At 41.0% G+C, this 12,566-nt stretch overlaps 1 protein-coding gene across 4 annotated transcripts in view; it reads left to right on the top strand.

Annotated features, from left to right (window-relative positions):
- The window catches only part of LOC149948094 (band 3 anion transport protein-like), a 61,092-nt gene that overhangs the window by 12,048 nt on the left and 36,478 nt on the right, over positions 1-12,566 (top strand). For all 4 annotated transcript variants that reach the window (XM_090172919.1, XM_090172922.1, XM_090172921.1 and 1 more), the window contains exons 2-4: positions 7,859-8,057; positions 11,113-11,296; positions 11,374-11,621. In XM_090172919.1, the coding sequence (XP_090029045.1) occupies positions 8,013-8,057; positions 11,113-11,296; positions 11,374-11,621 (477 nt within the window). In that variant the 5' untranslated portion in view covers positions 7,859-8,012. The remainder of the gene's footprint in view (positions 1-7,858; positions 8,058-11,112; positions 11,297-11,373; positions 11,622-12,566) is intronic.

Raw genomic sequence — 12,566 nt, 5'->3', positions numbered from 1 at the left:
CAGGGCCGTCCCATCGAGGGAAAAAGGTTTGGAAAGTTGAAAAATAAATTCCGACTAGGCAAAATGTTGTTAATGCCCTTTTTTAGGATGCATTTAAAAAAACAATCGAAGAAACTTTTCGCCAAGTGTATCGGTAAAATTCGGAAATTTTGAGAGGTGTTTTTCGGAAATATTAGGTGGTGTGTTGGGAATATTTCAGGTGGCGCCGCCTAAACCACCCTAGCGACGCCACTGCCCGATTGATTCGTGATTTGTACAAATCCCATGCACTCTAGTCTAGAGAAAAATTGTTTTAGAAATCTTGAAAATCCCGAAATCTCGGCGGGAACTATTACAAAAATCCCGAAATCTCGGCGGGAACTATTACAAAAATCCCGAAATCTCGGCGGGAACTATTACAAAAATCCCGAAATCTCGGCGGGAACTATTACAAAAATCCCGAAATCTCGGCGGGAATTATTTCAAAAATCCCGAAATCTCGGCGGGAATTATTTCAAAAATCTCGAAATCTCGGCGGGAACTATTTCAAAAATCTCGAAATCAGCCTAAAAACCTGAAATCAACATTAAAATCGTGCTCTGAAATCTCAAATCCCTGACCCCCAGAATCAAGCCAATATTTGAGACGTACGATAATTTCAACAGCGTAATGCATCATAGTACGCCTAATCTTACGTCGCCTTACGATAATGTAAAGATATATTTAATAACTCAACTTGATTTAACCATTATTAAAATTTTTGATTCAAAATTCAAATTGATCACCAATTTTGAAGCGGACGATAATGGTTTTTTTTTAAATCGATAATTACCAACCCTCGTTACTATAACTTGATTTTAGGAACCTGTTAACGCTGCATAGAGACCGTATGTTTGGCCGTCAAAGTAGTAAATATGTTGATGTTTTTCGAAGAAAATGTTCCGGATGATTTGAATCTTCGTAATGATTGAAATAAATTTGAACCGTGCAACAGCCGGTTAGGGGAATATATTCTTGGTAAACGTAGTAGCGGTAGCGATGCTGTCCTTTTCGCCGGGATTCTGAATTGAATTAGCCGAGCGTGTTTGCTCGCTTCCGCGAAGGGCAATTTGAGGAAGACGTCGCGTCCAGGTTTTCCAATCAATTACCATTTAATAAGAGTCTCTTGGTTTTTAATTCCACGATTATAAAGTATCTACGAAGACGTCAGAGAGAACAAATAGCAATTAGGAAAATGGCGGCGTTCTAATTGTCAGCTCTATACGCAATCGGCCTGCCAGAAATTAGACTCTAGCCCTGTCAGAATCTGCAACTGGGCCTTCATTACGTTTTAGAAAAGGAGGCACGCTTTCTCGATGAGCTTTAGAATGAAAGGGTCGCGGAATTAGTGGAAATCTCATCCGGAATTTCAGGTAGCTCCTACAAGTCCTAATAGCGGCCTCTGACCATCAAATTCTGTCATTTAACGGGAGTAGAAACTAAATCGAAAAATCGTCCTACGACTACTAGCGCCAGTTCAAAAGGCGGCAAAAAAAATAAACAAGCTCGCCAGTCCTCTTCCCGAAGGAAGGTTTTGTTTGAAAATGGGGGGAAAAAAGTGACGTAGACCTGACGCTAGTGCCACCTATGGCCAAAAAAATATTTATTTTCAAGATTTTTTCCGTTCAAAATTGATCCTCGAAAGTTCGTCAGGGCAGCGTCTGCTATAACAAATCCAAAGGCTTAGAGCTCTTTTAAACTAATTTTGTGTTAATTTGGCTTAATTTCAAATTAGACTTTCAACGTTAACCAAAATAAACTTATTTATTTTGATCCCTGATAGTTTTCCGTCTATTTCAGTTTATTGAAAATAATGATCGATAATCCATTGAAGTTTACAACAAATATTAGAGATCAATGACTAAGATCCTTTCGTGAATAGGTTTTGAAGGGCGCCATGTTTCATAAAATAAAAACCTAAAAACCGTGAATGCGCATGCGTGTACTACGATCTAAAGCAAAATCACGGTGTCCCGTCCCTCTGAGATTTCCTCTAGACCCACTTTTCGACGTTTCAATGGTATTTTTAATTCGTCTATTCATTGATTCGGCATTAAAGTTGGAAGTTCATATCCATTAAAAGACCGAAACCAAAGTTCCTATTTTATCGTGGGCGAATTTGAACTCCCCCATTTCTACACTTCTCGGTTTTTGACGAGTGACAACTCTGACTGTTCTCGTGACCAGGTACAATAGCCGGGACAATCCGAGTTGTCACCCAGAATATAAAAGGTCCGTCATCAAAAGTTGAAGATGGCAGTAAGGGTGGGTATATTGGGCGTACGACCAAATCTGGTCTTTAAGGGTCAAGTGTCAATTTTTTTTACCTCTATCTTTCACTTTAACAAGGTACTGAAAACAAATTAGCGCTTTCTTTTTTTATCGCCAATGCACCCAGTTTCCACTAACGAAAAATTACGGCCAGTAGCGTAGCTGATGGTCCGCAGGGCCCGCGGTGCGGGGGGGGGGGGGCTCAAGCTTCGGAGGGGGCCCCCGCTAACCATAAAAAATTAAAAAGGGGGGCCTCATAGAGATTTTTGCGGGGGGGGGGGCTCTGAGTTCTCAGCTACGCCACTGAATAATTCCAAAAGTGTTTGCGACTTTTTTCGCACTACGCACATTTGACATTATTTTTTCTCCCGAAACACACCGCGTATCGCGTTCATGCAAAATTCTTTTCAAGCCTTATTCGTGACATATGCAAAATATTTTTCAAAGCCTTTTTCGAGGCATATCCTAAATTTGAATCTGACACCCCTTTCTGCCAACTTGTTGATCGTGTTTTCGGCTCCGAGGCACGTATTCCGAATATCTCAAGACGGCGCCCCCCCCCCTCCCCCCCGACAGGAAACGGAAGGAAACCACCTAAGGATACGGGCGCGTATTATACTCTCTCAAATGGCCGAAGAACCGCGCGACTACTTTCATTTCAGCCGATATTTTTTTCTCGTAACAGCGCACTCCGTTATCTTTCACTGGCGTCGAAAGGTGGTCGCGCAAAGGCCTAGTCGAAAGCGGCGTGGAAGGCGGAAAACGGGAACGATTTCTACGGTTAAACTTCTTCTCGCCTTCGCCAATAGTGTCCGGTAAGCTTACGAAGTGGACGCCGGTGTCGTGGCGGACTTGATAAACTGGGACGCGGTGTGATTCTCGAGTTTCCATGACGACGACGCTTGAAATAATGCCGGCGAGGAAATCTTCGTGGGCGGCGCGAAGGATGCTCTCCAATAAAAATCACAACCGCCGCTTAACGGCGAAGCAAACTCCCAGGGTGAAGGCCCCCCGGCTCTTTTCCCTTATTCAGGCCGGAGTGATTTAACTGGGCCACTGGGTGGCGGGGGGGGGACACCCCGCTAATCGTCGACGCGCGTGGGCCAGCTATGGTCAGCGACGTTCGCCAGAGGAGCCTTTCCGGGCAGCGGCGGAGAGAGAGAGAGAGAGAGAGAGACTCGCATCTTTTCGAGCGTGTAAATAAAACGGCTTCTAATAAGTTGATCTCGCTCTTTTTATGGGGATTATACGTAGCCGAAAAAGGTCTCCGGTGTTTACACTCTATCAATCTCCCTTTGACCGCGGCTACTACTATCTTTAGCTTTTATACGGTAGGTACTGCTTCAATATATTATAACGCGTTTGGTTATGACCTATTTTCGTCGTCTATTATAACCAGCCAGTGTTTCCACTCTGCTGTCGAGGTTTTCGCCTATTTTAGAGGCAAATTTACCAGTTTTCGCCACAATTTCCCCCCATAGATTTACCTTCATTTCCTTTAGTGTTACTGATTATGTTTCTTCTCTTTATTTCCAATTTTTGACTTAGGCAATATATTTATTTTTTAAAAAAGGTAACTATTTGTTTTATAAATAAAAAAAACTTTTAGATAAAGTTTATCTCTGCCAAAAAATTGAATGAGTTACCATTAGGGGCACAGTAGGGGGACTACAGAGACGATGATTTTTTAGTTTTTCTTACTGAAAATATCGAAAAATATTTTCGCCGCAAATTTCGCCGTTTTCAATGGTTTTCGCCGGTTTGTCGCCTTTTCGCCTGTTTTAAAATTTCTGATGCTCACCAAGACAGTTTTCACCGAAAACGCCCTTTTTCGCCGCAAAGTGGAAACACTGTAACCAGCCTATACTGAACGAAATTCCATACGGGGTTTTCTCCTTTTACAGATTTTGACTTTCTTTTAAAAACGGGTTAAAATTAAAAGTTCAGTTTTATGGCCTTTTTCGTACCAATTATGTGGTTAATTTAAAAAAAAGTTGTTCTACTAACTTTAAAAACAAATTACAAAAATAATATTTATAACTTTTTCTCAAGCCTTATAAAATTATTTAATTTTTCAGTCGCTTTTTAACGACTTCGCGTATCAATGTTTAATTTTCCGTAAGTCCTTCTAAAAAGGTGAAATCCGTAGATGGTGCAACAATTCGCCACGGAATATTATTAGCGACAGAGTAAATTGACAGCTCATCCGACTTTGTTTACATAACACGAGGCTGAGGTTAGTTTCCCCCAATGATGTCAGCGGATAGGTACGCGGCTCTGTCACGAGCGCGACGCCCTGGCGAAGGCGGAGAAGGAGAAAAGGTAGGTCGTTTGACCCGCGCCGACGGTTCAAGGCTGTAGGAAGCTAGTTTCATTTTACGAGGCCCGTTCTCATTTCGGAATTGCCGATTAGGCGAAGTTGTAAACAAACGGCGTTTTAATGGGCAAACTAAATTCGCCTATGCTTTTATTGTATTAGTCCCAGTGCCCCCGTAAAACAATTGCGGGCCCTAAGAGAGTCGTTATAACTAGAGATAACTGTACGTTATGTCGCCCCCCCCCCCTCGGGGCTGCTAATACGCGCTACAACTTCTGCTAGTGGGATGACGGAGTGGTTAGCACTTTCACCCCGCAGCAAGAGGAGTTGGGTGAAAACTCGGAACAACTCCTTCTGGGTTGAGTTGGCAAGTTCTCTCCCCACTAATGAACGGGGTTTTCCCCCGAGTTCTTCGGTTTCCTCTTTCCATAAAACTTGTAGAGGTTAACGGTAATAGTAAGTGTAAGGAGCTGTTGGCTCGCGTACACCGTTGCCTACGTTATCTTTAAAGGCCCGGGAACGCTTCCCTACGAGGGAGATACATTTGGACGATGCAATGTCTTGTTTTTCTGTTTTTTTGTTTGTTTTTTTTTACTTTTTATCACCGCGAGATGTCTCTGCGAGTTTGACCTCATTTTATCACATCGAAAATGTATGGTAACCCGGTTAATAAGTCGCTGGAAATCAGGGTTGCCATACATATTCGATGTGAAATAAAAATATTTGACCGGAAAATTCATGGCAACCCTGTTAGAATAGCGTCTGCTTCACCATGTTCCCCAAGACTATATATACGCTGCGCTTACTAGACAGGCGTCTCCATACAAGACACCTGTGAACACTTTCGAAACACGGGATAAGCCTTTGACCAGCCGTTAGAGGCGCCAATAGTAGCACTCTGAAGCGCGGGGGAAATTTTGACCAGCGTCTGCTATCGTATGCAAGCTGAACTATTGAACCTGCCAGTCTATTTAGCGAAGCGTATATATAGTCTTTGCTATGTTCCACACGAAAACTTCCGAACCGAGGGGCAGGTCACTTCCATGATTAACGACACACCCCTCGAAAGATTAAATCCGATTTCATCGTGATTATTTTGATTCAATTAAATTTAATCACGATTATGTTGATCAAATCATGTTTAATCATGATTAGAATGTTTAAATATGATTTAATCATGTAACCCGGCCACCTGAATTAAAGGCTTCAAAAGTCGCTTGATGACTTAGGCCTAAGGTGGTGCCTTGGGTATTAGCCTAGCTGATTATTATTTAAACCCTGATTGAAACGATTACATTCTGATTAGTATTATTAAATCGTGATTAGAAATTAGAAAGAGAATCAGAATGATTATATTGGTGATTGGAATGATTATAATTGTGCGTCATTAGAACAAGCGGATTAGAATAATTTAATATAAAAAAACAAGTAGTTCCTATTACAATGTTACCTTAATTACTAAGCTGTCATAACTCGTGTTACAAAGCTGTGAAGTTTTCGGATGTTTTAAATAAAATGTGGTAAGTTATTTTTTCAATCATTTCAATCAAACACAATTGTAATAGAACCATCAATATTAATAATTAATATTAAATTATCGTACTTTAGTTATGATTTTATTTATAAAATCTCGATTCTACCGATTATATTAATTAAATCTGATTATATCATGATTAAAATTATTAAATATCGTTTAAATCGTGATAAAATTAATTTAAATGGTGATAAGATTTTTTAATCTTGATTACCCTGATTTAATCATTTTACTATGATTAAGACGCACCCAACATGAAACTTTATGGAAGTGACCTGTCCCTCGTTACGAACCCGCCGCTTGAGGGAAATAGGAATATAGCGAATTGGGCGAATTAAAAACTTTGTTGCTTGCAATTGGGTGAATTAAAGACTTTGTTGCTTCCAATTGGGTGAATTAAAGACTTTATTGCTTCCAATTGGGCGAATTAAAAACTTTTATTGCTTTCAATTGGGCGAATTAAAAACTTTGTTGCTTGCAATTGGGCGAACTAAAAACTTTGTTGCTTGCAATTGGGCGAACTAAAAACTTTGTTTCTTTCAATTGGGCGAATTAAAGACTTTGTTTCTTTCAATTGGGCGAATTAAAGACTTTGTTGCTTCCAATTGGGCGAATTAAAGACTTTGTTGCTTCCAATTGGGCGAATTAAAGACTTGTTGCTTCCAATTGGGCGAATTAAAGACTTGTTGCTTCCAATTGGGTGAATTAAAGACTGTTGCTTCTAATTGGGCGAATTAAAGACTTGTTGCTTCTAATTGGGCGAATTAAAGACTTGTTGCTTCTAATTGGGCGAATTAAAGACTTGTTGCTTCCAATTGGGCGAACTAAAAACTTCGTTGCTTCCAATTGGGCGAACTAAAAACTTTGTTTCTTTCAATTGGGCGAATTAAAGACTTTGTTTCTTTCAATTGGGCGAATTAAAGACTTTGTTGCTTCCAATTGGGCGAATTAAAGACTTGTTGCTTCCAATTGGGCGAATTAAAGACTTTGTTGCTTCCAATTGGGCGAATTAAAGACTTTATTGCTTCCAATTGGGCGAACTAAAAACTTTGTTGTTTGCAATTGGGCGAATTAAAGACTTTGTTGTTTCCAATAGCGCACTTAACGGTGTTTATTTCAAACTTCGTTTCACCCAAAGGTTTTTTATTTTAGGCCTTAATCATTTGATCAATATCCATGGTTAACAAAGCTTTTGATATCTCATTCCGGCATATTGGGGAAACAGTGACGAAATATAACTCTTTATTCTTTCGATAACGATGAGGTTGGGCTTTTTTTGGCGTTTCTATAAATCCGTTCATTAATCAGAAGAGCGATTGCGAATTGGGAGGGCGCGGCATTTAAATTGAATTCCAAAGAAAGGGAAAAAAAGCCAGATGTTTCCACGAGATAACAAATAATTCACTTTCCCGGAGATTCGATCAAGAATTACGACAATCAAATGTTGTCTTTTTAGCAAAAGACGTTTGTCAAACGTCCAATCGCGAAAAAGCCACAAAAATCCAATTTTGAACAGTCACCGTTCCCTTTGAAATTCTTTTCCAAAATAGTCGTACGATGGTGTCGATTGAGTTTCTTGGCCGCTCACCCTTTTTTCGTCTCTTAAATATATAAATATGAAATATATAAAAATATATCAAATAATAATAAAAGAGATCAACTCAGATTTGAAATTCGGGTTGCATCGTTCACTTAAATATTACTTAATATATTTACAGGATTTTTGTTTTTTGTGTTGTTCAAAATTGCGAGACATTTCCCAAAGGAGGAAACCTCGGGACTTAACGACGCCAACTTCGTTCCCGAATAGGATCCAATTTCGTTCGTCCGGACAAGAGAGATCGTTTGAGGTCGTAGCCTGGCTCGGCAGCGATGGATCAACGCAAGCATTCCTCTTCGGAAGCCAGCAGTCACGACGTAAGTGTCACCCTCTGTCTGATCACCTATTGTCGTAAATCCACTTAATGAAGTTTGGTTTGTGTTCCCGCGGCCGAAAAAGGGACGTCGTATATCATTTCCCGCTAATATCGCGTACTCCAATAAACCATAAAAATAAATATAGAGAGGACCTTTGATCGTCGTAACTTTTAATACTCGCGTGGTAACTTCGCGATGTGGTGTGGTGTGGGCGAACAAAAAAGGGTTCAAAGAACTTCTTAGCTCGGCTTGTTCGAATATTAGTCTCTAGTTATTTCTAGGTGTAAATATTTTTTGCGTTTACGAATAAACAACATTGATGATTAATCGGAAAATTATCCGCTTTTTTATGCCGTTTCCAGCCACGCGTTTCTTCAGAAACCTCGCTCGTCATTTTCTGCTGAATGAAATTCCGCCCGCCCCCCGTGTTAATTCCAATTTGTTTTTAATTTATTGGGAAAGCTATTTAAAATGTCGTTTAGGCGTATTATACGGGTGATGTAATCCCCAATTTTCTGTAGGCGGGTTATGGTAATAATATGCAAATTATTTCGTCAAATGTAATAACGTAAATGCTCGTGTTACAATTCGTGTTTGTCGCTGTTCCGAATTTACTTTCTTGACGACTTTTGAACGTTATGGTTAGCCACGCGTGGATAATGACCTATAACATAGGGACCGTTAATTATTTAACTAGAGTAACGGCGAAAGAAAAGTCTGACCGTGAAATTCGGGCTTGCACTTCGGTTGACATGTTTAAATGAGCTCTGAGTAACACGTGACTCAAAAAACCAATAGAATTACTTAAAACGCGCTCCTTTTTCTTAAAACCATTTACGCTTTTGTAGACGCTTCCTAGTAATTGTTTTTTAAGTTTTAACTAAAAATCTGATGAAAGCTATAAAATATGATTTCAATATCCTAAAATTCCGAAAAAACTACAAAAATCCTACCGAGGGGGCCCAAAGAAACGTTGGTTTTACACCCCTTAAAATTTAACTGAATTTTATTATAGGAAGTGTAGAAATTGAAATTTTGGGGATCAATCACCATAATTTGCTAGCCGTAGGAAATAAAGGCCCGAAAATAAAAATACGGAGTTCACTTACTTGACCTTACCCAACCAAAAGAACCTGGCACTTCCAAATGCCAGACTTAATTTCTGGCGGAGTGCTTATCACTTTTGGCTCGCAGCGAGGGGTGCCCGATTCCATTCTAGCTATACTTGGCGCTGATTGAAAACTCGGAGTTACTCCCATAGAGTAACCCACTCGCGAGAATGGAAGGCCCTATGGAAGCGCATGAAACATTCATCCTAACGGGCCACCTTGTCCAAAGAGAGATGGTGTTTTATTTTTACATTTTTTAGAGTATAAACTTTTAATCCAGATATTGTACATAACCATCAGGCCAACTTGTTCATTTCACGCCTCGAAAACAAGACGTCGCGTATGAAAAGAGTTAAAATAGTTTCGCTGATGGCCTTCCACTCTATGTGAGTGGGTTACGTTTGCGAGTTCTCTGCCCACCGGTTAAAGGGGTTTTCCCCTAGTTCTGCGGTTTCCCATTTCCCTTAAAACTTGTTGAGGTTAACGGTAATAGCATAAGTTAATGATGTAATAGTTAGCGTTGGTTCGCGTGGCATGAAGCGCTTGCCGCCACCCTCCTACGCATTGTAGGCCGGCCACCTGAATTAATGGCTTTAAAAGTCGCTATATGAATGGGGCTTAAGGTAGTACTTGGGGTAATAGCCTAGCTCAGTGGTTTTTAACCCGTGGTTCCGCGAGATGTCTCCCGGGGTTCCGCGGAAACATTTCCAAAAATATTTAAAAAGGTTAAAAACCCAAATAACAAATTTATAATCTAGCCCATTCTAAACCCAGGGAAATTATTTAATTCCTAAAATTTCGGGGTTTCCGCGGATTTGGTGTTTCTGATAGCGAAGGGTTCCGCGAAAAATAAAAGCTGAAAGCGACTGTCCAAGCTGATTATTATTACTTTTGGTAGTATCTTAGTTTGGAAACTCTTTATACAAAATGTAGGATGGGAAGCTCCTCGGTCTCAAACTTTAATGAAACAAAATTGTTTTGTATTTTATTCAATATATAGGGTGAATTTGCGCGACTACGGGAAAGGGGAGGGGTGCGTTTTTGTAAGATCAGCATTCCAGTAACGACGCGTTGCTACGATTAAAAATAGTCATTTTGAAATGTATCCCGGCTGGCGTTGCTGTTGGCGGCTTCTATGAAAAATGAATTTCGATCCTTTTGTTCCGTTTGGAGAAAGCGCACTCGGAATACATTAGCAAACTCTTCTAATTCCGAGTCGAATCGGGGAAAGGGCATCGCCGAGGCCTTGGTTTCGTGCCTCTTAATATTCATGGCCTGTTAACAGGTTGCCGCGCCAGTTTGACCCCGTAAAGCGGAATTATTACGAAGGCGCCTATTTTGTCACGTTCGCGTTCCTCGACAACTATAGATACGATCATTGTCTGGTCCGCTCGGATTGCCTCGTTGTCTTTCAGCGAGTTGACGACACTGGCGGATGAAGCGCGAATAGAAGTATTGATTGTTACTCTTTTAACGCTAATGGTGGCGTTGAAAGTCTCCTTATTACGGACTGTCTCGGCTCGTCGAAATCTATTATGAGCGTACCTCAAAAGCCCAAATTTCCATATATGTAATTTCTCTTCACTTACGCAATTATGGAGAAATTTGTAAAGGTAGGTCCGTTACGCGTTTGACTCCAGATAACAAATAGAAGTAATATAATTTTTTGTTGGGGTGGAATTGTTTTATCGGTACATTTTATTTTAAATTTCGTTGGTGTATTTTAGTACTAATAATTATTACCCAAACTGAATTTTAGCTCTTACGTAACGAGGTAACGCCCGTAAGGGTGAATGGGTTACGTATAACGTATTATAATTTTATGATTATTTTCTTAATATTTCACTCATTCCGCGTAATTCTTTGGCTATACCCCAATTCCTTCCAAAAGAGTCAGTAGCGCAGTTGGTTATTTTGTATTAACAGGGATGCCTGTATATTTCCAGTTGCTATTGCGGGAGACCTCGCCGGAGTCGGACTCTGGCGCGTCGTCCAGTCGATGGAAGAAAGAGTCCATCGACGAAGCCATGGAGGGCATCATCCACCCCAAAAGCGACAAGTTCTCCATCGACGAACTCGGCAAGAACGAGAAAGCCGGAGTGCCTAAGTTTGACGAGGACGACTATCAAAGTGAGAAGCCCTTTTCGATTGTTTTTAAAGTACGAAGTCCGTCGAGGTAATCCGACGCGCGTGTTCTTGCTCAACAGTGCACCGTACCAGCAGCTATCAGCATCACCAGCCCCTGCAGCGTTTCCACCATCACAAGCGTCGCCCGTCGCAGTCGCTTTTCGGCGAGGACGATGAAGACGACGAGGAGGTGGATGGAGAGGACCACGACAACCCGACCTTGGAGAAAACGTCCCCCGAGAACACGGGCGGCAGCGGCGGGGGGGAGGGTGACGAGGCCGAGACGCCTCTGCTTCCGCCCATGAAAACCAGCGCGTCCGACATCGCCGTAAGTCCTTTTCAATTGACCTTTCAATTTCAAACACTAGTTGATCAAATTAGCGAATTAGTAGATAAGTCCATTATAAAAAGGGATACAAAAGCTAAACCCTAAACAAATTTGAAGAAAATTTAAAAACTTGCATAGCTCGTACCGATAGGTCTTCGAGCAAACAAAAGACGCGAAACTCGGACCAATAGATCTTCGAGTGAAAAACTAAATTAAAAATAAATAAAATAGCCAGAATTTCCAACTGTAGACCGGTTTCGTCCTAGGTGGTTCCTTTTAACTTTAAAACACTATCCGGGCTTTCTCGTTTTGACGCTCCCGCTTCGCTCAATCTCGTACGCTGCGCTTTGTAAATGACCAGTGTGCTCGTACCACTGGGTAGTGTTCGTACGCCGTCCAAATAAAGTCGGGGTCGGGGATGGGAAACAATTTGTATGTATTACGAAAATGACCTAGTTTACTAAACGCTGCTCAAAATGTTCCCAAATGACAGACCTTACAAGTTACAAAAAAAATACCACTGCACTTTGCAGCCGAGACATCGATTCTAAAACTACAACTAAAAATAACGAAACCCCGTGAGGGACTCATTTCGAAGGTCATTCGTGTAATTCCATTATCACCCACGAAAAAAGGGAAGTCCGATCTTTTCTTTTTAGTAGGGTGCAACCGTCCTTAAATAAAAACCTTCACCCCGAAAAATGGTCAACCCCGACTTATTTTTTGATGGTCGGGGTCGGGGTCGAGGACCAAAGTCGGTACACTTCCACTGGGGCCAGTCATAGTAGCCTTTGGCCCTCGCGCTCATAACGCGATATTCGGATCACGTTGACGCTTCCCCTTACACGTGAAACTTTTCTATTTTAACAAAGAGGACGAACTAGAAATTTTAAATAACACTACTAACGATTATTAGTATTCAACTGCCGATCAGTCGTAGACCGT

This window comes from Leiobunum rupestre, chromosome 4 (genome assembly GCF_980474605.1).
Source record: "Leiobunum rupestre chromosome 4, qqLeiRupe1.1.hap1, whole genome shotgun sequence".
Taxonomy (NCBI): domain Eukaryota; kingdom Metazoa; phylum Arthropoda; class Arachnida; order Opiliones; family Sclerosomatidae; genus Leiobunum; species Leiobunum rupestre.
This window is presented reverse-complemented; position numbering and strand designations above follow the sequence as displayed.